The sequence below is a fragment of the Neocloeon triangulifer genome, unplaced genomic scaffold (assembly GCF_031216515.1).
Source record: "Neocloeon triangulifer isolate White Clay Creek 2 clone unplaced genomic scaffold, ASM3121651v1 ptg000014l, whole genome shotgun sequence".
Lineage (NCBI taxonomy): Eukaryota > Metazoa > Arthropoda > Insecta > Ephemeroptera > Baetidae > Neocloeon > Neocloeon triangulifer.
In genome coordinates, this window is record NW_026775556.1 from 5412931 (window position 1) to 5440353 (window position 27423).

The window sequence follows — 27423 nt, forward strand, 5'->3', positions numbered from 1 at the left end:
AAAATAAAATTTTTCATTTATAATTTATTGTAAATGATTTGGTTGAAATAAAATATATCCTCTTTGTAATAAATCCTTTAATATTTTGTTGGTAGGAAAATGCCAAATTGGATTTTCTATTAAAATCAAAAGAAACGTCGTTTTTGATACATCAATTACATGACACTAGTTACGATGGCAAAGCACTGCTGTTGCAATGGCATCTGGTGTGAAGATGGAGTGATGGTATACAAAGTGTACTTACGCGTTTAACAACAAGATGATAATTTGCGCGACTTGATAAACACATGCAATGGACAATGAAAGAAAACACCTTTTGTCGCGTTATATGCCATTTAACACGGTTTTTCAATGTGTATGTCATTTTTATAAAATTCAGTTAAGAATAACACAAGTTAAATCATTGAAAATCATGCACTTTACGTATGCTACGATCAACGAGACTACAAAGTTGTGGCTTAAATATATCACCTAGAGATGCTGCTGTAGTTAACATAAAACATCGATAATAGTCCTCACTATTGCACTGTTTGGTGAATTGCATGATATCAATCTTCCAGCAATGTAAAATTGTTGTATAATTATTAGATAAATTTTATGCGCGACTAGATTATACAAAGGTCAAATATGTGAGCCACTAAAATTACTGACGAACAGAAAGATCACATAAATTCCTTGCCTTAGTTAGTTGCAATGACGAGAGAGTTCTTAAAATGGAACAATTTGGCTCATTTTATATTAAAAATTTAATCAACTTAGCTTTTCACAATAGTTGGCGACTGAAATTGCAAATTTCCTTTTGCCTTTATCATTTTTAACTTCTACGTAACCCTCTACAGAAATTTTTCAAGAATAACATGTGCTAAACATGTGGCCATGATTTTTAGGTAAACTGTGCCTTCGTACTCGGTACGAAAAATTGTCCATTCAACAAGTCATTGATCTTTGGCTTTTCCGTAGTTTCAACTAGTGTTGTTAATCACTTCCGGGGGAGGAGGGGGCAGCAAGGTGTCAAATTCTGGGGGCGGAGGAGCGGTAATGTTGTTTTTGAGCCTTTCCTGCTGCTGCTGCTTGATGATGGTGCTGAGCCGGCTGAGCAGGAACTGCTTGTCGTGACCTTCAAGCACCAACTGCCGGCGCAAAACAAGCACCATCTGTCTGTTGGCCGCCGTGACTGCATTGTAGTAGTACAGGGCTAGCAGCAGGACCACAATTGTGGGCAGTGTGAAGCCGGCCGTGCCGAGGAAGAAGATGAAATTCTGGATCCAAGACGGCAGTTTGTAGAAGGCCGTCCACACGGTGGTCCAAACGGGTTCGTCGCCCTTGAAAGGGCCACACGATCGAGAGGGCACTACCTCAGCCATTGAGTAGCCCACAGCTATGGCTGCTGACACAAAGGACACTAACAGCACCGCCATAAACATGTAGTTCGAGCGAGACGTGCGGTAGACCTAAAACATATCATTTCAATCTTCAATCAATACAAAAACTTTTTTAGAAGAAACACGAAAGGTCAAAGTAAAGGTTATTAAGTTTATATGAATATTTTTTTTAATTACATGGCTCCAAATATTGAATCAATAGATTGGTGAAAAGTCCTTAATTTAAAATTTTTGTTAAAAGAAAATAAAAAACTAACTTTTAAAAACGAAGAATATTGATATAAAAAGATTTATCCTTTTAATCGCTTTGTAATTTTCAAGAATTTTAATATTACCTGTGATGGTGGCCTGCTATTGATGAGGCAGGCAAATTTCTTGACGTAGAAGGTTAGGAAGCAGTGGATGGTGGCAAACGCCGGCAGTAGCGGCGAGTAAAAACTGCCGATCCAGCAGAGAGTCTGACTGTAAACAACGTCCAGCACATGATTGGGAAGCTCAAATTGCTGTTCCCCGATGAATTTAAAAAATCGGTAGTTCTCAAAGTGCTGGGCCAGCATGGCTCGCGGGAAGTTGACAAAGAAGGTGACCGCAATGCCTGTCAGGGCGTTGGTCACAGCCAGCTTATAGAACTGCTGTCCGACGTACGTTTCCCAACACAGGGGTCCTTTCTCTTGGCAGGTGCATCTGTCTGGACGGTCGTCGTCGCAAGAGACCAAACGGTAGATGGAGGCGCCGAGGACCATCAACGAGGAGAGTCGGAGGAAAATGGTGCGCATGAGGGAGATCCGGACCACCACGATGGGACTGTAGTGCTCAAAGGTGACCAAAAATGAGAAGAGTAGCGGGAGCAACAAGTTCAAGCTGACAATGACCAGGGACGGCATGTACTCGAAGAAGAGCTTGAAGTGCTGCTTGGAGCTGATGGGTTTTTCCAACAGGCTTCTCGACATGGTGAACACAAAGTAAATAGTAAGCATGGACAGCAACAGCAAAATGATGATGCCAATGTTGACCATGGTGCGTGAAAAGAGCAGCCGGCACTTTTCCTTTTTGGACCGGTTCTGCTTCTCGGCCTCGATTTTCTCAGTTTCGAGACAGCCTTTGATCTCGTTGAAGATGGCCTTGTGCTTGTTCTCGGCGCCCTTGGGTTTGTCGATGCAAAAGTCCCAGCCGCCAAAGACCAGGTTGCAGTACTGATAGAACTGGCCTTCGCCTTCGATTATCCTCTCACGGAAACCTCTGGCCGCAGATTTGACAATGGCGATGAGGCTGACCAGGAAGTATAGGACGGCCGTGACCACGTAGGCAAACGGCAGGTCATAGTAGAGATTGTACTCCTTGTCCAAAGTGTAAATGTCGTCGGCGTAGTAGCCGTAGAAGAGGAGGGTCCTCTCCATCCACCCGGTGCCCTGCACCAGGTCGTAGAGGTTGATGCTGGAGGAGGTTTTCTTGTCGTAGTCCAGGGCGCAGCACTCGACTGTCGAACCGTTTCTGTCGTCAGGATTGCAAATTTTGCTGGGGCTGCGTTCGAGGACGATTGTCGGTAGGACAATCAGGAAGAAGGTCAGGGCAAAGATGATGATGTTGAGAAACATGAGCCATTTGACAAAAAGGAAGTACGAGACCACCCCGATGCCAAAGTTGCCCTCGATGGTCTTCAGACTGCCCTGCCAGAGCTCCATCTTGGAGTAAAACTCCTTCCAGTTGCTCTTGCACTGTTGCCAAAACTTTCGCCTCTGCCATTTCAGCTGCTCTAAACCCTGTAGTCGCAACTTAGTTGCACTCTGCAAAAGTCAAGATCCAATTAGTGAAATAAATTGTTCAGCCCAAATCGCATTAGGTGTAAACAAACACGTACCTTTAACTTTGCTTTCAGCTCTCTTTTTTGTGCCATGTTCACAGGCATAGCTTTGATCTGCATGATTTCCTCCCATGTCCGCTCTTCATTTGGAATATTCTCAACTAAAATTTTAAAAAGTTAAAAATATTATAAAACAAAATTTTTTGTTTGTGTGAAAAAATGAAAAAAAAATATTAATTTGTTCCACGAATTGAAAAAACTTTAATAAACATTAAAATAAAATAGAAAATTACTCACCAGAAAAGTCTGGCAGTGAGATGTGAATGTCGTGAATATTAGATTCCCTCCTCACAGTGTTATTAAAACGAGATCTGGTTCCTGTGCGCTTTCTCGTAGACTGCTTACCCTCATTACGAGATCTGCGTGTAGTTGCTGCTAAAAAATTTTCAATTCAAATATTTTCAACTTTCTTACTTTAAAAAATCTCAAAAAACCTTTCCCCATTGTGTGCTGAGCCTGCTTGCTGGGCAGCAGGGTGGCCAGGTGGGCCGCCGCGTCCCTGTGCGCGACCGCATCCGAGTCAGGGTTGTCCGTGGAGGCAGAGGCCGACGCGCCAGGGTAGCTCTCCTGGTAAAACTCGCCACCCGCCTCCTCCCACACTTGCGCCCGGCTACTCTTTTTGTTCTTTCGGTCCATTCCGCCGCTCCCCGACATTTTTTAGCTATTTTTTTTAAACTTAATTTGGAGAACTCCTTCAATGATTCTGAAAAATAAAGACAAAAATTGACATTTTTTTAAATAAACTGAAAGAATACCATTGATAATGAAGGAAATTGACATTTCCAAAAATAATAATAATTTAAAAAGTCGTTATTACAGTATAATTTAAATTATTTTATTGAAAATATATAATTAATTAAGTGCAAGATTATGCAATTTAGAAATATTTTGATAATTTATTTCTATTTGTAATTTATTTCTAGCTGGAAACGATCAACAAAATGTATAATTATTGTTGTTTATTCTACTCTAGTCATGACTAGAAATGTTCATGAAAAAAAATGTAGCAAAATATTTGTTGTCAAAAGATAAAACTATTCTAATAAAAGTTAAAATGTCACAGTTTAGAGTTCCCTCAAATTGGAGAGAGATAAATAGTTTGAATCCACTTCATAGATAACAGAGCCGAAGAAATAGGAAGGTTTTAAAAAAATCAATGAACTGGATCTGTTAATCATATGGGAGTACAATTTGGCCTTGAGGTATATGATAAGACTGTGCGGCATGACTAAATAAATTATAATTCAAGGAAATTGCAATGCAGCTGCTATGAAAAATCGATACAATATAAAGCTGATTTTTTTGCTTTTACAGTAAAAACCAGGAAACCACAAAAAAATATGTAGTTGGCAATTTTTAACTAAATTGCAATTAAAATTAGGTTGGATTACAATAAAATATAAATTCGATTAGTTACACAAGTAAAATTTGATAAAGAATGTTTTAAAAATTGTGTTTTAAATATTTTCAATAGTTTTTAGAGTATAATAAAAATTATTTTATTTTAAATTGTATTTACGAAGAAAAAAAAATAAGAATGAGATTTCCCTTTAAAACTTTTTATTTTCTAGATCTTTTTTTAGAAAAATAACCTAAAAATTGAAGCAAAAATAAAGAGCCACCATCATCCAATTTAAGAACAAAAACAAAGAAGGGAATTTTGCTTTATTCATATAATCTCTTCTTTCTCCAGAACCGTGCTAAATTTGTTTTTGGTCGAAAACGTCTAGAAAGAATATTTGCTCACAAAGGCCATCCGAATGCCACAAACTTGTCAACCCGCGTTGCAAAACACATGCACGCTCCCCGAGATTTATCATCCCTCACCTCCGCCTCCGGACTGTCTGAGCTGCTGCTCCTTCAGAGGCTGTTTTGCAGACGATTGGGTCGGATTCCGGCGTGCAAGTCCATCTCGCGGCGACTCCCGGGCGTGCAGGCGACGTCCGACGGTCGTTTCGACCCTTCACCAGACCACAACAACACTCATTTTGCGCTATGCAGCCAAGGGCCAAGGGCGGAACCAGCAGGATTTTGCCGATCGCCGAACTCGGGCTGCCCAGGCACGAAGGCAGCGCTCTGTGCGGCGGGTTGCCGAGTTGCGAAGCTTGCAGGCGCCAAGGAGGCTCGAGCACCGACCCCTCGACACAAAAACTCCTCTGTCTGCGCATTTCATGCTTGAATTCGAATGTAAACATATAAATAATTAACTTAGCAAGACAGATTTCTTAAAGTTTTACCGTCGCCTTGACCAGCTAGGTATGAAAAATCAATATTTAATTTAAAATCAAATACATCAAATTAAAAGCCAGCCTCGTTCGGGAAGAAATTTGTCTTTGATTTTAATTTTTTCATTAATTTCGAATGGGTAATGGGTGTTTGTTTGGGTTGGGTAGCTGGAAAATTAATTTTTCCCTTGTGTGTTGCTTTCAGGCTGGAAAATGCGCCGCCTGAAACGAATACCCTCGCCGCCATTCGCAGAAGAAGAATAATTTGAGGATAAAATCAGCCCAAACACTTGAAAAATGATTGAAATAAACAACTCGTTTGGAATGTGGAGGTCGTACATTGTGCGATTTTTCCGCAGAAAGTTGGTTCTCGGTGTGATTTTTGGCTTGTCCCTCACCTACTGCATTTTTAGCTTTGTCAGCCAGGTAATTTTTTTAAGTAAACTAAAAAGTACAAAAATATTATCAAATCTACGATTTTAATTTTAAAATTAAAAATATTTAATGAAAATAAAGCAAAAATAAGTGAAAAATGACACATCACAATTAAAATTAGTTGAAACTTTATCTGGAAAATAAAATAAATAATTTAATATTTTGTCAATTACATTTGGATTTTATAGGGAAGCAATTTGGTGGACGATCCTGATTCAATGGTCAGGACACGAAGTCAGCCCTTTGTTTGGCACTCTTCAGGTGGTGAAGAGGTGAATTCGACAAGTTTAAAGGTCACCACTTGCAGGAACTCTGTGCAAGGAAAAGTTTTAATTGTCGATGATCGAGGTAAAAAAAATTATATGACATTGAGTTTTGAAAGAACGAAATCGCTTTATTTTTTAGGCTACATTTGTTTGCGAGGGAACATTTTACCTTCTGGCTGCTGTGATACACTTTTAGATACGACTAAAAGATACTCATGTGAAACGTGCAAGGATAACCACTGCTGCAGCATCTACGAACATTGCATTTCTTGTTGTCTCCACCCAGACAAAGTAAGAGTGCCCGAGTTAAAAAAAATTGTTTATAGTTAAAAGATATTTTTAATTCTTAACAATTTTCAAAATTTAATGTTATTTAATAATGATGGTTAACATTGGTGTTTTTGTTGCAGAAAAATGTACTTCAGTCGGTGCTGGGGAAAGCATCGGAGACTATGAACGTCCTGTTCGCGTCAGTGTCGGACCACTTTGAGTTGTGCCTCGCAAAGTGCCGCACCAGTTCGCAAAGTGTGCAGCACGAAAACTCGTACCGTGATCCGCGGGCCAAACACTGTTACGGCGACATGCCGCCGGCAGCGGAATTGCCAGTGGCGAATACTTCGTAATATTACATAGTGAAAAACGAACCATTCTTGTCTTTTGTAAATCTCCTTATGATATCATCTGTTGATAAATTTATGCTCTTCAGTCAATAAAGATAATTTGTTAACTAAAACAACTAAAGGCGTGATGAGATGATGAAATGAAAGAAAGCGACCCGTACCAGCTCATTCATGTAGTTTTATTAGACATGATCAGGACTTAAAACAGCTAGACTAGATATGCAAGGATACTGCAATGATGTGCTACTCGAGATAGATCAAACCGGTCGGAGATGTACAACACAACAGGCCTAATAAAAATTTATTAGTCGACTGATGCAAGATTTAAGCACCAAACGAGAATAAAATAATATTTTGTTGTGTGAAGTCTTACATGATTAATAAATGCCACTTCAATCGGATCTAATTATAATATTGTTTTTCACACAAAATCAGGAAAAGGAACTCGTGTGCCGGCAAGAATTGACAAAATCCAATTAAAGCCTGTTGGTTATCTCTCCACCTGCATCAAGTAATATATCAGGAATTGAAGTACTTGTATTAATTTTGACCATTTAAGTCTTAAACAACGGGAATGATATAACTGGGGAAAGCATCTCCAGGTAAGAAATCCACTTTGTTTCCTGTCAAGGATGAATTATTACACATTGAAATGGGCTGTAGTGCTAACAGTGATCATATTTTTATGCTTGTAATGCTCTTTTAAAATCCTTTTTTGTCTTAATGCTAGTGTGATATATACTTTTTTATAATAATATTTTGTTGATTTTTCTCATAAAGTCTAATAATTTAGCAAGAACAATATTATTTACAATATCATGCGGGTTCAACATTACTCAAGGGGAATATTACCTCGAAACATGCAGATACAGAAAAACAAACGAAATGCAACATGAATTATTTTTATGTTGAGCAGTGGGTGTCTGCTGGGTGTCTAAATGGCCAGCAGATGGTTGATTATGGGGCGCAAAGTCGACTGGAATTATTTCAAAAAGACGAGTCAATGTGAAATGAGGAGGATACTTGGCACTAGGTAGATTTAGTATTGAGCATGAATTGTGCAAAAAAAAATGTACAATAAAAGAGAAAATTAGTGTGTGTGAAAAGGTAAAATGGCTGCAACTGGTCGTCAGCCCTTTGGCGTGAAAATCAGCATGAGCCGTCAAATAATTAAACAGCATGTCGTCCGACAAGTTCATCACATTTCTTGGCAAATTTCTTCATCAAAGACCTTGATACGGTGTCCTGCATTCAATAACTGGCCTCATGGCCGGCCAGCATGTGCAGGTCTTTGCCTTCATCAGTCAAAGTTCCCTCTCTCGTCAATGGTTGAACTCTTTGGCTCTCCAGTACAACAACCCTGAATTTAAATTAAGTTATTATTCCATTGAGTTTAAGTACAAAAATTAGATTACTTGTCAGACCCCAGCAGCCGGTAATTCCGACTCTGGTCAACAATTTCCTGGGTAATATCTCCATTTTTGAAGCTTCGACCCGTCATGCCATGCTTGTGAAACGCCAGAATGCTATCCGGCAAGCAGACTATAGAAACAAGATTATAATATAAATTTTTTAAGTTTAATTTTATTTATAAAATGTACCTATGGAGTCAATTTTAAAATTGAAATTGAGCTCAGAAACAAGTTTCTTGCTCACACGGAGTTTCCCTTGAGGAGTCACAACTTTAACTTTGCCTGTGAAAAATAAATTAAGAATAAAATACCCAAAGGCAACCAAATAATAAATTAGTACCTTCGTAACAAACAACTATAGCATCACCGTCCATCTGGTGGACACCAACAACATGAAGATTTTCTCGGCGGGGAATCACGGTTGCTGAATGGATTAATTTATATTTATATGTTTTACGTTTAAAATTTACAAAAATACCTGTGCCGTCCATATCCTCCATCTCGTCGGAATGGAACCAACTGGCACCTGTGTTCATATTTATCAAGTCCAGCTTGAGCCCATCAGAATTGTAAGTCTGCTTAACATTGACACACACCATTGGGTATTCAAGTTCAGGTGTGATGATCATTTCAAAAACATTGAGTGGCGACGGCAGGTTGCACTCGAAATGCTGGTCAGATAACAGAATTTTTTTTTCCAAATTTATTATCTTAATACAAAGGCTTACCTTCAACAACATAAATTTATTCAGTGGATCGTACCACTGCATAAGGAAGATGCCGGAGGAAGGGACAGCGCCACACAAGTACTTGTAGCCATTGTAGGGGTTGCGGCCGACGCAGCAGCGCATGCAACCACGCGTGTCAGGCACTTTGGTGGTGAGCGCGAATTTGCGCGGCACCAGCCGCTCTGGGATGCGCGTCAGGGAGAAGCGACGCGACTGCTTTGAAGTAAGGGACAAAAGGTCGTGTCTATACAGTTGAGGTGTTTTGCCTGTGTTTAAGTAAAAAAAAATTCAAATTAACTTCAACTACAAGAAATACAATTTGAAACAAATTGCTAGTTAAAAGAATATTTTATCAAAAGAAATTTACTTTTTATAAAAAAGTTGTAACTTTAAAATGATAAATTTCATACCTGAAAGCGACATGAGAACGTCTTTGATGACATGCAACCAGATTGTCCGCCTGGGATAAATCTGATCGATGGCAGCGTCATGCAGCTCAGTCAAATTCAAAATGTAGATGCCCTCATCAGCCCCCATCAGGATGTGCTGGTCCCTTGTCTCAGGGTGGATCCAGCTGGCCGAGCAGTGGACATGCAGAGGACAACCATTGAACACCTAAACCAAGTGATGTTTTAGTTGTCGATTTTCATAATTTTCAAAGTTACTTTTGAGAAACAGGCGCCCATGTGGACTTTGGGCGTAGGTGGAAGTCCGTTGGTGACTGTTCTGGGTGGGGTGTGTCGACGCCGATTCCTCCTTGTTGGTGGAATGGGAGGAGTGTTGGGCAGAATGTCGCCTCCCTCATTTTCTAAGTCGCGGCAGGAGCCATTGAGGTCTCCATTGTTGGGGGTGCCAAAGCTGTCACTCATCGAGCGTTGCCGCGGCCCTTGATGACCGTACCCTGGTAAGGCGTGTGGGTCCAAGTGGCCCTCATCTTCGAGGTCACCACCACACGCACTGTGTCTTCGATTATTTGCTGAACCTGAAGAACAATCAGTTAATAAGTTTAAATTAAAAAGTATATTTTTTTTTTCAAATTGTGACGATTGCTTTTAAATTAATAAAATCTCTCTTTTTCTGTACAAATAAATCAAAAATTGTTTACTATAAAGAAGAAACAAACACTTGTAAAAGCTATAAACATTACAAAAGTGACAGCTTGCTATCTTTAAATATTTGTCTGCTTTTTGTTGACATACTACTTACCACTTGAGGTCTTTTCTGCTTGACTAGTTGAATCACAAGGCTCCCCGGCCAGCAATGTTGCGCTGGAAATGTCAGCGGGTGTTAAAATTTCACAGTAAAAAGTCATTTTGACATGCAAAGCGTTAGACACTTGGTGACTAATAACGAGTCTCTGTTTATAAAAAAGTTTTGGATAATTTAGATAAAATAAAAACATTATTTTCTCTTCTTTTTTTACGAGCATTATCTTCTGATTATTTTGGAAGAACGAAGCAACTGAAACGTGATTAATTTTGAAAACCAACTAAAAGGCAGCTAGTGTTAGATTAGTATGTGAAAAGACGTGCAAAACTTGACAACAACACAGCAAATGGTGAAATTCCAACTTACTGCTGAGAATATCTGCCAGCCTGCAAGGTGGCCGTGCTTCCCCTAAAGGAGACAGACAAAACTCAATTCGTCAACGCTCTCAAAAAATAATGCAATTCAGTGGCAAAATCAGTGCAAAACTTGGCAATTATTAAAACCCAATGACAGTTAGAAGACGGACTAAATTTAGATTGCTAATCGATATTAGAATTAAGAGCTTCTTACTCCAAAATAAAACAGTGCAACTAAAAAGCACATGGAAAGGTAATTACCTCAAGACCAGCTCCTCGTCAATATACTGGAGCAAGCTCCTGAAAGAGAGATTTAATAAGACAGAAGCTTAAGCACAGTTTGTTATTGAAAAAAGGCGACAGAAGCGAACGAAACAAGGTTCCTCTGTGGCTGGGGGCTCACTTTTCATTGTGCTCGTCAAGAATGCTAGTCCGGAGCCAGTCGTTGTGTGCCTCGCAATGGGTGTGGCTCACAGGAGGACTGCTGATGTTCAGAATGTCCCACGGCCGCGAAACTTCTGACGGATGCAAAACAGGGGGAGCAGTTGTCGGAAGAGGTGGCGGCGGGGATGGCGTGATCAGTCCGTGGATTTGGTCAGCAACACCTTGAAAAATTCCTTAGTTAAATAATTTTTTAATAAACTTTATTTGGTAATAATTATTATTATTTGATTGCTTTTGTTAATAATAACATAAACATAACAACAACAAAACGATTTCTAATACTTAACACGTTCAAAAATATTAATTGCAATTCTAATATAAAATTTTTTGGAAAAGAAACAATTGTATAGGGACTTACTGCCTTGCTCTATGTTTCTTTGTTGTACTGTAACGGTTGTTCTTGATGATATTCTTTGTGGTACATTTGATGACACAGCCTACACAAAAAAGCTATAAACACTTTCAAATCAAAGGAAAAAATATTCTGACCCCTTCTTCGTCTAAATCCAGTTCTGAGAACATGTGAGGTGGGTTGCTGACCCTCTGCAAAAGCTCAAGAGCCAGTCGCTTAGTTAAATCTCCGCTAAAAAATGCATGCTGCGCCAAAACAGCAAAATCAATACAGGGTTACATAAGTGTGCAAACTTGACATACCAATAAAAGGCGTTCAGCCGTCGGTCTTTTCTTTGGATTCTTAGTCAGTGCTGTCTTAACAAAATTGTGGAAAGTGGGACTCCACTTGTCCTTGTCCTTGAGCGTGGGCGGTTTGAAGCCACTCTTGGACATGAGGAAAAGGGCGCGCATTGGGTGCAGGTCAAACATGGGCGGCTGCAGCTCGGCCAACTCGATGGCCGTGATGCCGACGGCCCAAATGTCGCACAGGTGGTTGTAGCCGCCTTTGCGCTCAACAGCCGCCACCTCAGGCGCCATCCAGTACGGCGTGCCAATGAAAGACTTTCGCTTGTTGATGGTGGCCGTGATTTGGGCTGAGACGCCAAAGTCCGCCAGCTTGACGTCGCCCGCCTCAGTTAGCAGGATGTTGGCGCCCTTGATGTCCCGGTGCATTTTGCACATGGCGTGCAAGTACGACAGACCATGCAGTGTCTCTTTGCACATGTAGGCAATTTGCGATTCACTCAAGGGACCAGTAACTAAAATTAGCAATTGTGTAATTAAGAAAAATTGAAAGATCCTGCAATAATTGATAATATCATAGTATTAATCCTAAAATCAGTATTATTATAAGATATTGTGCTGTATTATTTTTTTTCATTAAATTTAATCAACTTTAAAGACAATAAAGACCAACATGATGTAATGCCCGGTTAATTAGAAAAAAATCTTGGACTGGAAATAAATTTTAATTCAGAAAATATACTTACTGTGATAAATGTCCTGCAAAGATCCTCCACCGCAATACTCCATGCAGATCCACAGTTTGTCTTTGCGCAGGTAGCTGCCATAGTAGGCAATTACGTTTGGGTGTCTGCAGTCCTTCATCATCAGGATCTCCTGTTGTATAATACCGAAGTCGTCACCGGGCTCCAGTTTGATTACTTTGATTGCAGCAAATTCATTAGTATTGATTCGCTTGGCCTGAAATAAATATAAATTAAGCATTAGACGCATGGATAAAAGGTGAAAATTTGTGCGTACCTTGTAGACGTCTCCGTACGTGCCACTGCCGATTCGTTGGATGAGTTCGTATTCGTCCTGTGGGTTTCTGCGGCTGATGTCCGACGACAGGACGCTGCTCGCGCCTCCACCGTGAGCCATCGCGCTAGATTTGTACGTCCTGAAGGAAGTTTATGCCGAAATTCACATCGCAAAGTGTCCGACGAGTCGTCGCACGTACGTCTTCACAGTGACATCGTCCGGCCGCGTGTCGGTCCGGAAATTTCTGCTCGTCCACGGGAAAACCGCTTCGTCCTGCGAAATTCGCTCGTTTCTTAGTAGCTCACGCTGAAGAAATGTAAGGAATTGCACAAGAAATGCTTGCGAGAAACCCCAGCGCGTAAATGTAAACACACACCTGTCAATCTCGCAGCTCACCACCGTCCGAGGGAGCAAGGCCGAGTTAGCGTCAGGGTTGAAACGCCCTGCACCACCCTCGGGCTATCGAACGAGTTTCTTGAAGTCGAGGACCTCTCGAGTGGACACTCGAGCGTGCTGGAAGTGGAAACTGGGCACCAGAGACGGAGTAAAAAATAACTATAGAGCTTTTCATGGAAGGGAAAAGGGCGTGAGAGCGGCGCAGCAGTAAAGGGGCAACAAATTCTCGAGCAAAAACCTCCTTGGCGGCGAACCGCGAAGTCGCGAACTCGAACTGCTCGAACATCTGTCAAGTCAAACGACAACATTTCGCAAGTACACAAAAGCAGCAAAATAAATTATGTTAAACTGATTCTCTAAAGATTTTATTTTCTAGGGGCTAGGTTTACCAAAATGTCTAGCAATATGAGAGAAAGAATTGTGGCCCTGATTGACATGGACTGCTTTTACTGTCAGGTTGAGACAAGGATCAACCCTGAGCTAAAGGGCAAACCTTTAGCTGTTGTCCAGTACAATAAGTGGAGAGGCGGAGGGTAATTGAGCAATTTTAACTAATTTTTTTTATGAATTAAAAACGAGATTTATATAATTATGTATGTATTATAATTATTTTTAATTTCTTATTTTAATTTTTCAGAATAATTGCTGTTAATTATGAAGCACGAGCTTGCGGAGTGACCAGGTCAATGAGAGGCGACGAGGCTAAAGCAAAGTGTCCAGATATTAATCTTGTTCACGTTCCGTCTATTAATGAAAAGGCTGACATTTCTAAGTAATACTAAAATATTCTTAGCGTTGTACAATTTAAATATTTTGTTTTAGATATCGTGATGCTGGGAAAGAAGTGATCAATGTGATATGCCAGTTCAGCAGTGCTGTCCAGAGAGCTAGTGTGGACGAAGCGTTTCTGGATTTGACTGAAGCAGTGGACAAGAGAATGAATGGAAACACTCAGGTTTCTGTGGAGCATTTGATGTCAACTCATGTTGTTGGTTTTGAATCAAAATTAGGTAAAATTGAGCTGCTTTTTGTTTTGCCCTTATTTGTGAGAAACATTTTTTCAATAAAATTAAATAAAGCTAATTTAACTAGATTAAAACTTGTATCCAAAAATAGTATTTTTAAAACAAAATTTAATAACCTAATTTAAATTGTATTTTTTTTTAATACAAAAAATTATTTACAGAAGACAAAGAGCAAGGAAGGACGGAATCTGTCAAAGAATGGCTCAGCGCGGCTTCATCTTCAAATAATGAGCACGACAAAAGACTAGTTGTTGCTTCCAAAATGCTTGAAGAAATGCGAGCAGCGATTTTGAGTCAAACCGGGTTCACTTGCTCTGCTGGAATTGCTCATAATAAGGTAAAATAATAAAATCAATAATTTTAAATTTCTGATAAAGCTCTATTCTTTTAGATATTGAGTAAATTGATTTGCGGCCTGCACAAGCCCAACCAGCAGACCGTTCTGCCCATATCCAGAATTGCCTTCCTGTACGAAACTCTTCCCGTGAAAAAGGTTCGCCATCTCGGAGGAAAACTTGGGGACGTTTTGGTTGAAAAACTCGGAATCACTTATATGTGCGAGTTGGAAAAATTCTCTGAGGCTGAATTGTGCCAGAAGTTTGAACAAAAAAATGGACAGTGGTTGTACAACATTGCAAGAGGTATCGACCATGAGCAGGTTGAGTCCAGGCTCATTCCCAAGTCCATTGGGTGCTGCAAACGATTTCCGGGGAAAACCTCCTTAAAGACGAAGCAAGAAATCGAGCACTGGGTCAATGAGCTTGCCAGTGAAGTGTCTCTGCGACTTGAAAAAGATAATGAAGAGGTTTGGCAAAAAACTTGTTTATTTTGTGTAATTTAATTTATGCAATTTAGAACTGTCGAAGGCCAAGAAATTTGGTTGTCCAATGGAGTGCTGAAATTGGAGCCAGCAACTCAAAGACCGGATTTTTGTCACACTATGATCAGGAGTCTATAGCAAAGGACGCCATGATGCTCCTCAGCAAATCAATTGCAATGGATAATAATAATTTGTAAGAAGCTCAATTTAATAATATTCATTAAAATTAATTAAATTTTGTACAGGAAAGTTCCATGTCAATTTTTGGGCATAAATGTTGGAAGATTCACTGAAGAACCAAACAAAGCCAATTCAATTGCCAAATTTTTCAAAGCATCGTCAAAGGATATACCTATGAACAGACCTCATGAACCTGCTGAAAGGCAGAAAATCGGAGAACCATCGCAGAAGTTGGAAGAAAAGAAGGGGAAAATTTCGTCATTTTTTCTTCAATATGCCAAAAATAAGGACCAAAGCAAACCCCCAGAGAAAGTGAAGCCTGAACAAAAGACTGAAAAAATTGAAGCAGTTGACGAAGACCCAGAAATTGCCGATGAGGAAGAAATCAATTCATATGTGTCGTCACAAGATGCAAGTTCAGAAGCGTCGTGTCCGCAGTGTGGGGCAGCTGTTACCCTTCTAAAAATGAGCGAACACTTAGACCACCACATAGCACAAGAACTGCACAAGCAACTTAATCAAGCCTCAGCCGTTCACACAGCGCAACCTTCATCTTCGGTGGTAGCAGTAAATGTAAACAAGAAAAGAAAGTACACAAAGTCAAATAATGAAAATACCAACTCCAAAAAAACTAGAAGTATTCAGTCATTTTTTACTCAAAAGTAAATCTAGGAGTATATTATTCTCTTCAAATGTGACCGAAATTTTGTGATTTATAATTTTTAATTGCACTCGGGTTGCCTTTAAAATAAAATAATTCTATAGACTTATATTGTTCGTTTTTATTGTCATGCTGTAATTTCCAATCAATAACATACGATTGGCAAGCTCCAGGTTTGCAGGCGGACAATTCTAGGTTGCCTCTTGTTTTATAGCCATGTGTCTCGAGTTTTCTATTAAATAATAAAAAGTCTGAAAGTAAACATTTCTCATAAAATATGATGTCAATGATGGTTCCGGCCATCATTGAAAATGTATATATTTATAAATATTCAACGTCATTTTTTGCTTTTTTTTATAATCTCATCAATGAGAATTAGAAATAAATATCATCGGCGGTTTTACATGTTTTAAGTTAGTCATACATTCTTAAAATAAAAGAAAAAAATGGCTTTCTTGAATGCGTTGCAAAGTGAAAAATAAAAGATTATCATTATCCATACTAATTGTCGTTGCATTGGAATGTTTTGATTCAGCCACATCAAACAGATCTCGTTACCCTTTCAATGTATCTGCTCTCTGAAAAAATCTGAACTTGGTCCCTCAAAAAAGTATATAGTATATATGCATGGCTGGAAAACAAATATAGAGAGATGCTGGATGCCAAAAAGTGGTTCTTTGATTTGTCAGAGATGAAAAACGTTAAATTCAAAGCAGAGAGAGGAATGTGTCTTGCTGCGACGAGGGCGCGGAACTTCTACTTGGAGTGGACGAGGTTGAGGAACTCCTCGCGCGTTTTGGGGTCATCTCTGAAGACGCCGAGCATGGTGCTGGTCACCGTCTTGCTGTTGATCTTCTGCACTCCACGCATCACCATGCACATATGCCTGCAAGCGAATATCAATATTTACTGACTGTTCGTTCAGCACTCTATGCTTTAGAGCTTTTGTGTTATTTGCTCAGCAGATCATATTCCATATGTTTGCGACCCCTTTCTTAACTCCTTTTTAATCCTTTTAGAACGAAGTAAAGAAACAAGTGCAAACAAGAATTTTTAGTTCTGCATTTTACAAAAAAAAAGAAGGTAAATTCTCATACTTGCAGAGATTCTTTTTAATTAGTTAGGTATTTTTTCTTTGTACTAACTTAAGAGAAGAAATGATCTAGAAAAGCAACAGACATTTAATGTACACAAATTAAATTGGAAAAGTTTCCAAAATAGTTTATTTTTATTTTAAAACGCAAAGGAATTTTAAATTAAATTGTCATTTCCAAAAATGAAAATTGTTTTGCTTTAGTCCACCAAAATTTATGTAGAAAAATTTAGAATGAGAAGTTTTTTATGTAAATATTATTTCAAGCGATGTAAAATAATAGTTTAAAAAAAAGTTTCGAGTCAGAAATAATTTTCGCGTATTTTTTACTAGAAATAAATATTTGCTATTATATTACGTAACATTTTGTTACATAAGTTGGGCGTCATCGACTTGCTTGGATTTATTCCCACGACGATTGGGATAAAAAGGTGCAGAAATTGATATATCAAGTGGCTGGAGCGTCTACCGGCGAAAAATCACGTGAAAACCAACGCGCGCGTAAGAGGAAAAGCCCATAAAAATGTAAATGCCGAGAGAAGAAGAAGAAAGCTCTCAAGCAGGTAGTTCAAACTGGTTTTCTCCGTCCGTCTGTTTCATTCCATCTCGTGTCTGACCGACCGAGTGTACAATTAAAAAGTATTTCCCACAAACCGCAAAAGCTCATATCAGATTGACAATTGTGAATTAATAATTTATTGAAATAAGAACGAGAGGATTAAAAAAAAAAATACGTACACTCCTTCGACAACGACGGCCACCCCAGCGGGGTCCACGGCCTTGGTGACCGCGATGGCGATCTGCTTGGTCAGCCGCTCCTGCACCTGCAACCGACGGCTGAAGATCTCGACGATGCGCGCCAACTTGCTGAGTCCGAGGATCTTCTTCTTGGGCAAATAGCCGATCGACACCTTGCCGTAAAAGGGCACCAGGTGGTGCTCGCACATGGAGAACATCTCGATGTCTTTCACCACCACCATCTCGTCGTGGTCCTCATCGAAGACGGCGTCGTTCAGCACCTCTGGGGACAAGAATGTCACTTTTAATTAGAGTAGAATTAAAAACGGCACTCGTGAATAAACTTATGTGCTCTTTCGCCGGGGAGAAAGCGGTTTGCTGTGCACATGAGATAAAATTAAACTTTTCAAAATAAGCCCTTCCTGGTTAGAAATGTATATTTTAATAATGTGGTGATTGGATTTATAGTATATGACTTCTTTTAAGATGGTGTGCGGCTTGAGAGAAACTTGCTTTGGTTATATGCCAGACTTTTTAACTTCTTTGCTTCATGATATATTCTCACCATATAGCCAGCCAATGAAGAAATTGATTTGAGATGTTGAATAAATTGCTATTAGTTCATGTAAAATCTAAGTAACTTATTAATAGACACTTGGATGATGATCTTTTAAATACAATCAGCAGACATACTATTACAAGCAAAAATCAAAATATATAGAATAAATAAAAATGACAAACTTGGAAACGATAAAAATAAAAGTAAAAAGGAAGAGAAATTTATATAAATTGATGGTTAAAATTTTTTTTTAAATTAAAAATAATTTAAGACAACCCTAATTATTGAATTGATATTTAAAAGAAGAAAAAAATTTAATTCTAAAATAATAATATCTAGCGTCGTTTTTTTTTCTTAATATAATTAAAGCTTGTTTAGCAGGCTCCACATTAAACATTGGCCAGACGCTCAATATTATAATCAATCTTTTCATGATTTTTAACAATTTTTATTATTTTCTTCCCCTTTCAAAATAAAAATCGTTTGCAAACAACTAGTGCAGACTGCCGTCGAAAGTTCAATCGCCGCACAAAAGGCCAAAGCACAGAGAGCTCCAATTAAGCTCGGGAAGAGGCAAAAGTGCGCGGAAATTGCTCCAGATCCGGCGTGTAAGGAGTTGGAACGACGAAGCCACTTTCTTGGCAGGAATCGTGTCCAACACCCCGTGACGCGTTTCCACCCCGGCGCCCTCGGAGAAAACAACAAGTGTGTGTCTCTGGTTGGAGGCTGCTGGCTGCTGCTATGGCAACGCCGTGTAATCAACTTATATCACCCATCCGTCGCGAGAAATTTGATTATATCCCAGCGCGTGAATATTGGCGCGATGTGACATTTTTCTCTTCTCCCTCACGGGAACAGAATTAATTGGTTCTTGTCACTATTTTGAATCTCGTCAAGCACCCTCGCAGGTGTTGCCCAATTAAAATTGAGAATTGTTTGGAAAGGTTTCGAGGCAAGAAATTAACGGTGGTCGTTTCCTTTGATTACGATTATTTATTGGCAACAAGAAGAGAATAAAATTAATGAAAAATATTAAGGACAAGTATTTTGTAGGCTGAAAAAAAAAACACGAAATTTCATCAACACCCTGAAATTAAAACTTGCGTCTTTATTTTTTCGTAGGAATTTGATCGAGAGTTGATTCAAGGTGATCTGAATTCAAAATCGGGTTTTCCTTGGATTTGCATGCGTTCAAAAATGCCACTCTTAAGATGATTTTGAGAGTTTCCAGGAAAGCACTCTTGGAAATTTAATCTGTTTATTTGTCAGCATTATTTTTTTTTAGACATGTCAGAAGAATTAATCAAACTACTTAAGAAATCTAACAATAAAAAATTATTTAAAAAAATATAATATATCCTTTAGATAATCTAAACAGGTTTAATTAAAAATGTTAATTCTTGGAAGAGAAAATGTTTCATTTTTACTGTTTTTTTACTTAAATAGAAAAAATTCAAAAAAAAAAAAAAATGGAATTAACATTTGTTTTCTAAGCATTGGATTTTATATTTTATTCCTCAGCTTTAGAATTCCATTTTAAGTGGAAGCACACAACTTTCCATGGCTATAAAACCGCTAAGTCGCAAGAAATAAGAAATTTTTTATTCCAATGTTTAACAGACCCAAGAGACATGTTTCATGCATTATTGCGAGTTTGGCACAATTTATTTTATCAACCCTCTTACTTGCGGCTAATGTTTGGGTTAAAAAGCCCGTTGGCGTTTACTTCGATTTTTCACAGGGCGAAAAGGCTCTCTCGCCTTTACACACGACTATCAACTTATGCAGCAGCCGACCCTTAATACGCGGCTCTCAGCGGCACTTTTAGTTTAGTGGAGCAGAAGATGTGGGTGGCGGGACAGGGAAAAGCTCTAACTCGTGGAAAGTGCTGGCGAGGGCCGCCCTTCATTCACTCGCGCGCGCAGAGGAGGAAATTTGTCTTTTTCCCCTTTGAAACAATCAGGCCACGGCGGACGGACCAAAGAGAGGCACTTGTTGCAGCATTCATGAGTCGGATAGGAATTTTATGCCGCCGCCGCCGCGTTTTATCCCCCAGAGAGAGTGCAAGATATAAAAAAGAAAATCGCGGCGGCGCGCCGAGTTGCGAGTGCAATTTTCCACCGAATCGATGCGACGTCGAGAAAGACCAATTTTCTTTCCACCTGGGAAATTCCCTCATCTCGGATTGTCACGCAGCGCGGCTCGTTTCCAGAAAAAATCCACCAATTTTACCGTCATGCAAATAACTAAAAGATTGGAAACGTTTCTGCTCGTCAGTAAATAAAAATGTCAGAAAAATTCCACATTTTGTGATTTGAAACACATTAATTTTACCCATTTAAAATGTAATATACAGGGCGAATTTGACAAATATTTTTTTAAACTAGTCCTAAATAAGATGGAATTAATATAATTTTCTAACATTTTTTATTGTTATCCGACAATTTTCAGAATAATCAGAATACAGAAACTTAAAAAAGGGCACTGGCCCAACGAAAAAAATATACTTGTACTGTTGAGGTCTTGATAGATATTTATATGTAGTGAGTCAAAAGTTTTTCCTTATAAAATGGTTTTACAATTAGACAAAAAATGACGGAGTTATTAACTTCGAGGCGATATTGCTCTGAACACCAATTTAAAACTGGAAACTTTGAAAGTTGATAAAGGCATACATTTGTAAAATAAGCTTTAATCTTTACGAACAAGTCCATTACGTTTTCAACTTCAAATAAAATGGAATTTTAATTTATTTTGTCAAACCCTGTCAAATATTTCATTTATTCTTATTCTATAGAGAAAAATTTGCATTTTTCAAGCAAAATTAATATCTCAACAAGCAATGTTTTGTTTATTTCAAAATAAATTGGGTGCAATAAAAAGTAATATCTGCAAGAGGTTTACAATGGTCTGCTTAAAAGGGAAGGCTGACAGACCACCTTCAGAGATAATAAAAGTCCCCAGACGGGATAAACACGTTGCTAATTCGCTTCAATTTACATACGGATTAAAAAGTTAAGGAACTTCAGGGCCATATGCAAAAAAGTAACGTTTTAATTGAAAACTTTAAGGTTGGAGCCATTCAAATTATTTTTAAAGGTGACTGACCTTCGAGACTCTGGTCGTAGCCCTTGGTGAAGAACAGCATGGCCTTGGCGGCCCTCTCAGGGGTCTTCAGCAGCCCTTGTCGGTCGGGGTTTTCGCCGAGGCTGGACAGCAGCAGACGGTAGGAGCGGGACATTTCGGGCAAAAGGCTCTCTCTGGTGGGTGGTCGGTGGTCCAGCTCCATGTCATGGTGGAAGGTGCAGTTTTCGTGGCCTGCGAAAAATTAGAGCACGCAATTCGAACATGGTATCAAAATTCAATTTAATTAAGAGTGGAATAATGTGCTCGGCTGATAAGGAAATATATTGACAGACTGACCGTTGACCCGTTTGATGAAGGTCAAGGGTGAGTCACGCTTGTCGATTCGCTTGTCAGCACTTCGCTAAAGCCAAAATTTCAACAGAGCACATCCATTCATAATGTTTGGGATATTTTATTTCTTTTTTCGTCGGAGCTGTTTTGCGATAAAGAGACGTATTGCTTTTCAATTATTCATCGTCTATCACTTTGGTATTGATTATTTTGTGCTAAGCTCGCTCAATAATAATCCACTTTTAGAAATATGGATAAAATTAATTGTCAGACTTTGTATTTGTTGCAAAACGCTGATCTACTGTTAGACATTAAAATTTATTACATTTTGACTTATCTTTTGATTATTTCGAAACTGCTGACAAGCTCTTTGAGATATTTATAGAGAAAGAAAGGTCTACAAACTATTGCAAATGATCATCGCTGGAGCAGAAAGTGACACGTTAATTAATCATCGTGTATTGTCGTGTATAAGAAAAATGCATGCAATGGCAAAAGTAAACACAGTATTTATGTTAGAGTAGAGAGAGAGAGAGACAGAATAATTTGCGCTGCACACATCGGCCTTGTCTTCAGCCAACCTGTTTGCGACGCCTTTCTTTGAACTGTCGGTGTGTGGACGCATTTTAGTACACCTCAGAGTGAGACTCTTGCAAGTTGGAGGCAGACAAATTCCTAAATCAAAAATTTCCACAGCACTTTCTTATTTTCTAATATATTTATAACAAATATGTTCATAAATTTAAATTAAACAGCCAATAACTTTGAAATTTATGTGGGTTAATAAGAAATAATTTAATAAAAGTAAATTTAACGTTTTGTTAATCAGACGAAATAAAAATTTTTAATTAAAATTTAGTAAAAAAAAAAATATCACAATAATGAAGATCATATTTAAATTGATTTCTCTAGATGATAAAAATTTGCTCTTTAGATTTATTAAATTATAGAAAAATTAAGAGTTTGAATTTAGTGAAATAAAGAAATTAATGTGTATGTAAAATTGAATTTTTTGAGTTGAAACAAATGTTAATGTTGTATATCTTTATTAATTTTTTAAGTCAATTGGCTAATTCGAGTCTGTTGTCCATAATTGCAGAAAATTCACGGTTTCAAAGGGTGGTACCTGGAGTGGTGGAGGTGCGAGGGCCACGAGGAGTGCCGGGAACGTCGAGTTCCTTCTCGTCGAGACTCTCAGACCACGACACGGTCCTCAAGTGGGACACCGGAGGCGCTTTGGTGACCTCCTGGGGGACGGTGCCGTTCTGGTGCGCGGTGCTCATGGTGCTGGTGGACGGGTCGTGCGTACTGCTCCGGCTCCGCGACCTCTCTTGTATTTATCTGCTCCGACTCCCCTCCTCGAACGCGCACTCGGGGTACCACGGGCGCGACGCGGTGGATCCCGCACGCACCTCGTCCTTTTCCGCCAACCTGTTGGTCACACAACTTTTTTCGCCACTCCACGCGATGGATTTTAAAAATGTGTGTGCTTTGACAAAAAAAAAATCTTCGGTCATGCGACCCCTCTACCTCTCTCCTCTGGCTACAAAAGTCACGTGGAAGACGACGAGGTCGAGCTCTGATCCACTCTTGCATTAATCTTCCGCTCCTCCTCTTCTACTCGGCCGCAGAATTTCGGTTGTCGTTTACGTGGGCATTCTTTTGCAGATGGCAATTAATTTGCATTCAAGGACAACTCACGATACACGTGTGATTTCTTCGACTCGTATCACGTTTCGCGAAGGGTACAGGGGTGTTGTTGGCTATTTTTAGTGTACAGCATAATAGAAGAATTACATACACGTTTTTCTTAGAAATTTCAAATTATCTCCAAACCTACTGAAAATTTCAGTGCATTTTTTATTTTTGAAAGGATAATCTGAAATTAAAGCTGTCAAAGTATAGAACATGTTATACAAAATTTTTTACTGGAAGATTTTAAAATGAAAACTTTTGTATTTTTATAAATTGTATCCTTAGTAAATTTTTTATTATCATTTCAAGAAAGCTTTAAAAAATTAAACTTACTAATGTGAAAAACGTCATACATTTTTTTATTTTTTTTTATTAAAGATATTTATTTATTTTATGATACAAGTCCAGCCAAGCTCGAAAGCTTATCGGCTGGTGCTCACGCTAACTGACGAGCAATTTGCTCGCCAGCTATACAACTAACAAAATATGCACAGAATTATTACAAACAAGTGTGTCACAAGCTAATTCATGGACAAGTACAATTTTTTTATTTTCAATTTCACTTCCGTCTTGGTTTGTAAATTTTTTAATTCGAGTGGCAATAAATTCCACAACCGTGGCAAAATGAACTGAGAAGTTCGATCAAAATATTTGTTCTCACTCATCGGTTCTATTTCAATTCCTCAAAAAGAAAAACATTACTTTAGATTAAAAATAATGCTTTTATATTTGAGGAATTGGAATCCAAGCCAAGTTTTGAAGTTATTCATCTTAATAAATTTAATTTTGATTTTAGTTTGTTTTGAAATCATAACTATAGAGGTGAATTAGGTATAAAATAAACATTTCTTCTTTGAAATAAATCTAAATGATGGAGTGTATTGAAGAAATCTAAATAATCAATGGGAAGTATTAACATGCTAAGCTAGCTTGGCTTATAGGAATTGCTGGTACTAACTTAGCACATGCGAATATCCCCCATTGATTATTCAGATTTATTAAATACATTCTATCTTTTAGATTTACCTCAACAAAGAAATATTTATTTTAAACCTAATTCCCTATAAATTTAAGGATTGCAAAACAAACAGAAATCAAAATACGATTTCACTGGTCAAACAGGTTATTAGCAGAACAGGCGAGAAAATGTTATGTAAGATTTGAGTCTAGCCAGAGTGAGCCAGAGGTAGGCAAATATTTTGATCACGTCTATGTTGTATTTTACTATGCCACCATCTCCAGTCAATTTTCTCAATGCAAAAACTTTATATAATAAAATACATCAACGTCTTGCCAAAACAGCCCACTCAGAAAAACGCGGAATATTTATTTTTATGCAAATTTAAGACGCTTTCCACATCGCGATAAGAAGGAAATGCATTTTAGGCACCAAGGTCAAGCCATAATGAAAATTGCGCCTCTTTTGCAATTAAAGGTGAAGGTGACCAGGGGAAACTTTAAAATCAAGATCCATAATACAAAATGCGTAAAATATGAAGAGAAGATAACATAAAGAGGAAGGAAAAGTAAAAATTGCAGGGGAATCCTCGAGACGCAAGCAGTATTATTATTATGCTTATAAAGGTAATAAAGTTGAACGAGTTTTCCCACTCTGCGACATCACATACACACAGGGAAAATTTTAAACGTGATGTAATTGAATGTGATAGTGGAGTACGTGAGAGACAATTCAATTAAATAAATTAATAAAAAAAAAATTATGGACAAATATATAATGTGAATAATATTTATATTGAGTTTTGAATGTCCATTGAAAAATTATTATTTAATATAGCTTACATTTCTTTACTTCAGTTTTAAATTACAAACTCTAAGTTTAAAGATTTATTTTAAAGCGCAAAAATTAATTGAACTTTAAAATCAATGGTCTTGTTGGTGGGACACAGTGGGACAGATTTTTGTGAGTCAAAATTGATGACGCCAAATTTAAAACTATAAATAATAAAATCAATTGTTCCTTTTCAATGATAGTTATTCTAAAAGTATGCAGCCACGTTACAAGTTATAATTTTTTAAAGATTCAAACGGTTTTGACTAATGTAACCAAAGAAACAAAAAGGATCTAATTGTAAGAGTTTATTTTATCCCTCCATTTAGAAAATGTGGCATGTCAAGTAATTATTAACTTTCAATAGATTTTATCAATTGAAAACCTGCCTTTCCTCAACTCGCACAGAAGTTTTCGAGTTTTGTTTACTGGCATAAATGAATTTTGCGTTTCAAAATACTCTGTACTTGTGTATGTCTCTCTTGTACGGTATTTTAAGTGAATTATTTAAAATAATTATTGGAATGATTTTAAATAATATTATTACTCACTTTTAATATTTTGATTTAACTGCCTTTAATTTAATGCTAAAATAACCATCTCATTGATCATTAATAACGTTGGAGGAAAAAAGAAACAACAGCAAAAAATAGTAAAAATATTCATTAATAGATATTTTTTAATATCAATAAATAGTTAATGTAATTGGTACCAAACAAAGGATAATTGTAATAATAATAGTGCACAAGGATTGTTCACCGGAGGCAAAAAAGTATGCAAACACCTGAAAGAGCGTCACAGGTATATAGCCTTGTGCGCGAATGCAGCAGGAGCAATCGACTTTGACATTACCCTTTTCCTTCGCGGCTGCTGCTCTACATTTTCTGCTTCAGCTAGATTACAAATCACACGTGAGGTTCCAGATTATGCAAAAGCATAATATATATTTTTCTCCGTACGTGAACTTGAATTAAATCCCAAACGAGTTGAAGCGTTAATAACGAAAGTGGTCCAAGGAGTGAAAAATGTAAAAAAAAAAAAAATAAAAAAATAAAATGTATATATATCGTTAAGCCCATTAGCCAAAGTTATGTAACTTTAAAAGGAGTTATGCAAGGATGGAATTTTGAAAAAAAGAATTGGAAATTTAAAAAATCGATTAATTTGACACTTTTATAGTAACTGCTGTCACTTCACCGCGAAAATCGGCGATGCTAATCGTGGCGTTAAAAGCCTCTCTATCATAACAAGTTTTATTATTATATTATTATTTTTTATAATGGAAAAAAAATGATCAGCGTACTTCCTGCTCAGGCTAAGTTAAACTAGCGACAAAATCTATAAGATAAAATTTAGCAATGAGGCGCATACAAGTTTCACTGCAGAGTTTGAGAGCAAAGAAAGTTTGTCTGTGTTGTTTGGAAGGGAAAATCGTACGCTCAGATTTTTGTGACTCTATAAAATTACAAGATTTATAAAATAAATCTAGCATAATATTATATAAAAAATCATTTCACATAACTGGGACAACCAAGGCCAACGATTTTTGTTTTTCGTCTCAGAGATATTTTTATATTATAACAGATTTGCTTAATAAACATTGACATTTGGTGGGTCTCAGGCTGCAGGCACATGGCTTTAAAAAAAAATGAGAGTAACCCACAACAAATTCAATAGGGGGGGGGGGGTAGATTTTTTTTGTATTGATTAATAAATTTGTAATTTCTGAGATTTAATTAATCATTTTTTGTTGGCTTAATTTATTGGTCATTTTATAAACCCGTCAACCGGTAAAATTGGATCAACAAATTTATTTTTAAGTGACATTGAAGCAGACACATTCGTTCAAATTTGGCATCAGCCTTGACTTAGGCAATTGAAAAAGATTAATTTGTTAAATTTAGGCAAATGTCTCCGAAAAAGCGGCCGGCATCATCGTCATATAGTCAAACCGGTCACCTTACAAAAAGTGCAGCTTTCACATTTCGGCTATATTTAGATTCGTTTATTTTTATTAAACCATCCCATAAAAAATAGTATCCATTATAAATCGTGAGCTGCCTGTTAAAAACCTGAAGACCAAACAGGTGGTTTTTGATGGCGAGAAATCGCCGTCAGTAGATATTTGCTCATGAAATGCTTTTACTTTGCCAAAAATAGCAACCATGTAAATTACCAAACTCGTTTTCACTTATCACGAATCTATTTTTAGCACATGCGATACCAGAATAAAATTCTTTTTTAACTTGCTGCGAAATATTTCCGATGTAAACGAATTGAGATGAATGTACTGACCATTTTTGTCTTCCTCCAAGGTAGATTTGACCTGGACCGCCGAAGTTCCGTTTTTGGGACCGGCGTTGTTAGGCGCAGCGACTACCAAGTCCTTCATTCTGTCAGAGAGAGGTACAGAGAAAGAGCAATGCGTCGCCACTAGCACTTACTTTATACCCTTG

General features: G+C 37.9%; 5 protein-coding genes across 11 annotated transcripts; 2 read left to right on the forward strand and 3 right to left on the reverse strand.

Annotated features, from left to right (window-relative positions):
* Positions 1-44: 44 nt before the first annotated feature.
* LOC132201603 (transmembrane channel-like protein 7) lies at positions 45-5330 on the reverse strand. 2 transcript variants are annotated; one of them, XM_059627891.1, is made up of 6 exons: positions 5071-5330; positions 3678-3946; positions 3481-3615; positions 3241-3344; positions 1718-3166; positions 45-1451 (listed from the first exon to the last, which is right to left on the reverse strand). In XM_059627891.1, the coding sequence occupies exons 2-6, from the start codon at positions 3895-3897 to the stop codon at positions 963-965; spliced, it is 2397 nt and encodes a 798-aa protein (XP_059483874.1). In that variant the 5' UTR covers positions 3898-3946; positions 5071-5330; the 3' UTR covers positions 45-962. The 2 variants fall into 2 exon arrangements, with proteins under 2 accessions (XP_059483874.1, XP_059483873.1); XM_059627890.1 differs by having other exon boundaries at positions 46-1451; positions 3481-3618.
* A 10-nt stretch (positions 5331-5340) lies between these two features.
* LOC132201610 (SREBP regulating gene protein) lies at positions 5341-7193 on the forward strand. Its single transcript, XM_059627908.1, has 5 exons — positions 5341-5499; positions 5674-5894; positions 6092-6251; positions 6309-6460; positions 6580-7193. Exons 2-5 carry the CDS (start codon positions 5766-5768, stop codon positions 6790-6792), a joined length of 654 nt encoding a protein of 217 aa, XP_059483891.1. The 5' UTR covers positions 5341-5499; positions 5674-5765; the 3' UTR covers positions 6793-7193.
* LOC132201602 (mitogen-activated protein kinase kinase kinase kinase 5) lies at positions 6305-13205 on the reverse strand. 5 transcript variants are annotated; one of them, XM_059627888.1, is made up of 18 exons: positions 12971-13203; positions 12595-12867; positions 12321-12534; positions 11593-12089; positions 11428-11535; positions 11297-11375; positions 10898-11099; positions 10756-10794; positions 10505-10546; positions 10136-10197; positions 9595-9911; positions 9340-9544; positions 8930-9195; positions 8680-8872; positions 8542-8625; positions 8391-8483; positions 8205-8331; positions 6307-8149 (listed from the first exon to the last, which is right to left on the reverse strand). In XM_059627888.1, the coding sequence occupies exons 2-18, from the start codon at positions 12712-12714 to the stop codon at positions 8041-8043; spliced, it is 2757 nt and encodes a 918-aa protein (XP_059483871.1). In that variant the 5' UTR covers positions 12715-12867; positions 12971-13203; the 3' UTR covers positions 6307-8040. The 5 variants fall into 5 exon arrangements, with proteins under 5 accessions (XP_059483867.1, XP_059483869.1, XP_059483870.1 ...); XM_059627884.1 differs by having other exon boundaries at positions 6305-8149; positions 8680-9195; positions 12971-13204; XM_059627886.1 differs by lacking the exon at positions 10756-10794 and having other exon boundaries at positions 6305-8149; positions 8680-9195; positions 12971-13205.
* LOC132201605 (DNA polymerase eta) lies at positions 12981-16521 on the forward strand. The gene is made up of 8 exons (XM_059627893.1): positions 12981-13305; positions 13367-13523; positions 13628-13762; positions 13813-14000; positions 14177-14352; positions 14407-14820; positions 14871-15028; positions 15081-16521. The coding sequence occupies exons 2-8, from the start codon at positions 13384-13386 to the stop codon at positions 15679-15681; spliced, it is 1812 nt and encodes a 603-aa protein (XP_059483876.1). The 5' UTR covers positions 12981-13305; positions 13367-13383; the 3' UTR covers positions 15682-16521.
* On the reverse strand, positions 15778-27410 carry LOC132201609 (GTP cyclohydrolase 1). 2 transcript variants are annotated; one of them, XM_059627907.1, is made up of 4 exons: positions 27263-27410; positions 21175-21384; positions 17508-17790; positions 15778-16562 (listed from the first exon to the last, which is right to left on the reverse strand). In XM_059627907.1, the coding sequence occupies exons 1-4, from the start codon at positions 27357-27359 to the stop codon at positions 16433-16435; spliced, it is 720 nt and encodes a 239-aa protein (XP_059483890.1). In that variant the 5' UTR covers positions 27360-27410; the 3' UTR covers positions 15778-16432. The 2 variants fall into 2 exon arrangements, with proteins under 2 accessions (XP_059483890.1, XP_059483889.1); XM_059627906.1 differs by lacking the exon at positions 27263-27410 and adding an exon at positions 22610-22831.
* Positions 27411-27423: the final 13 nt, after the last annotated feature.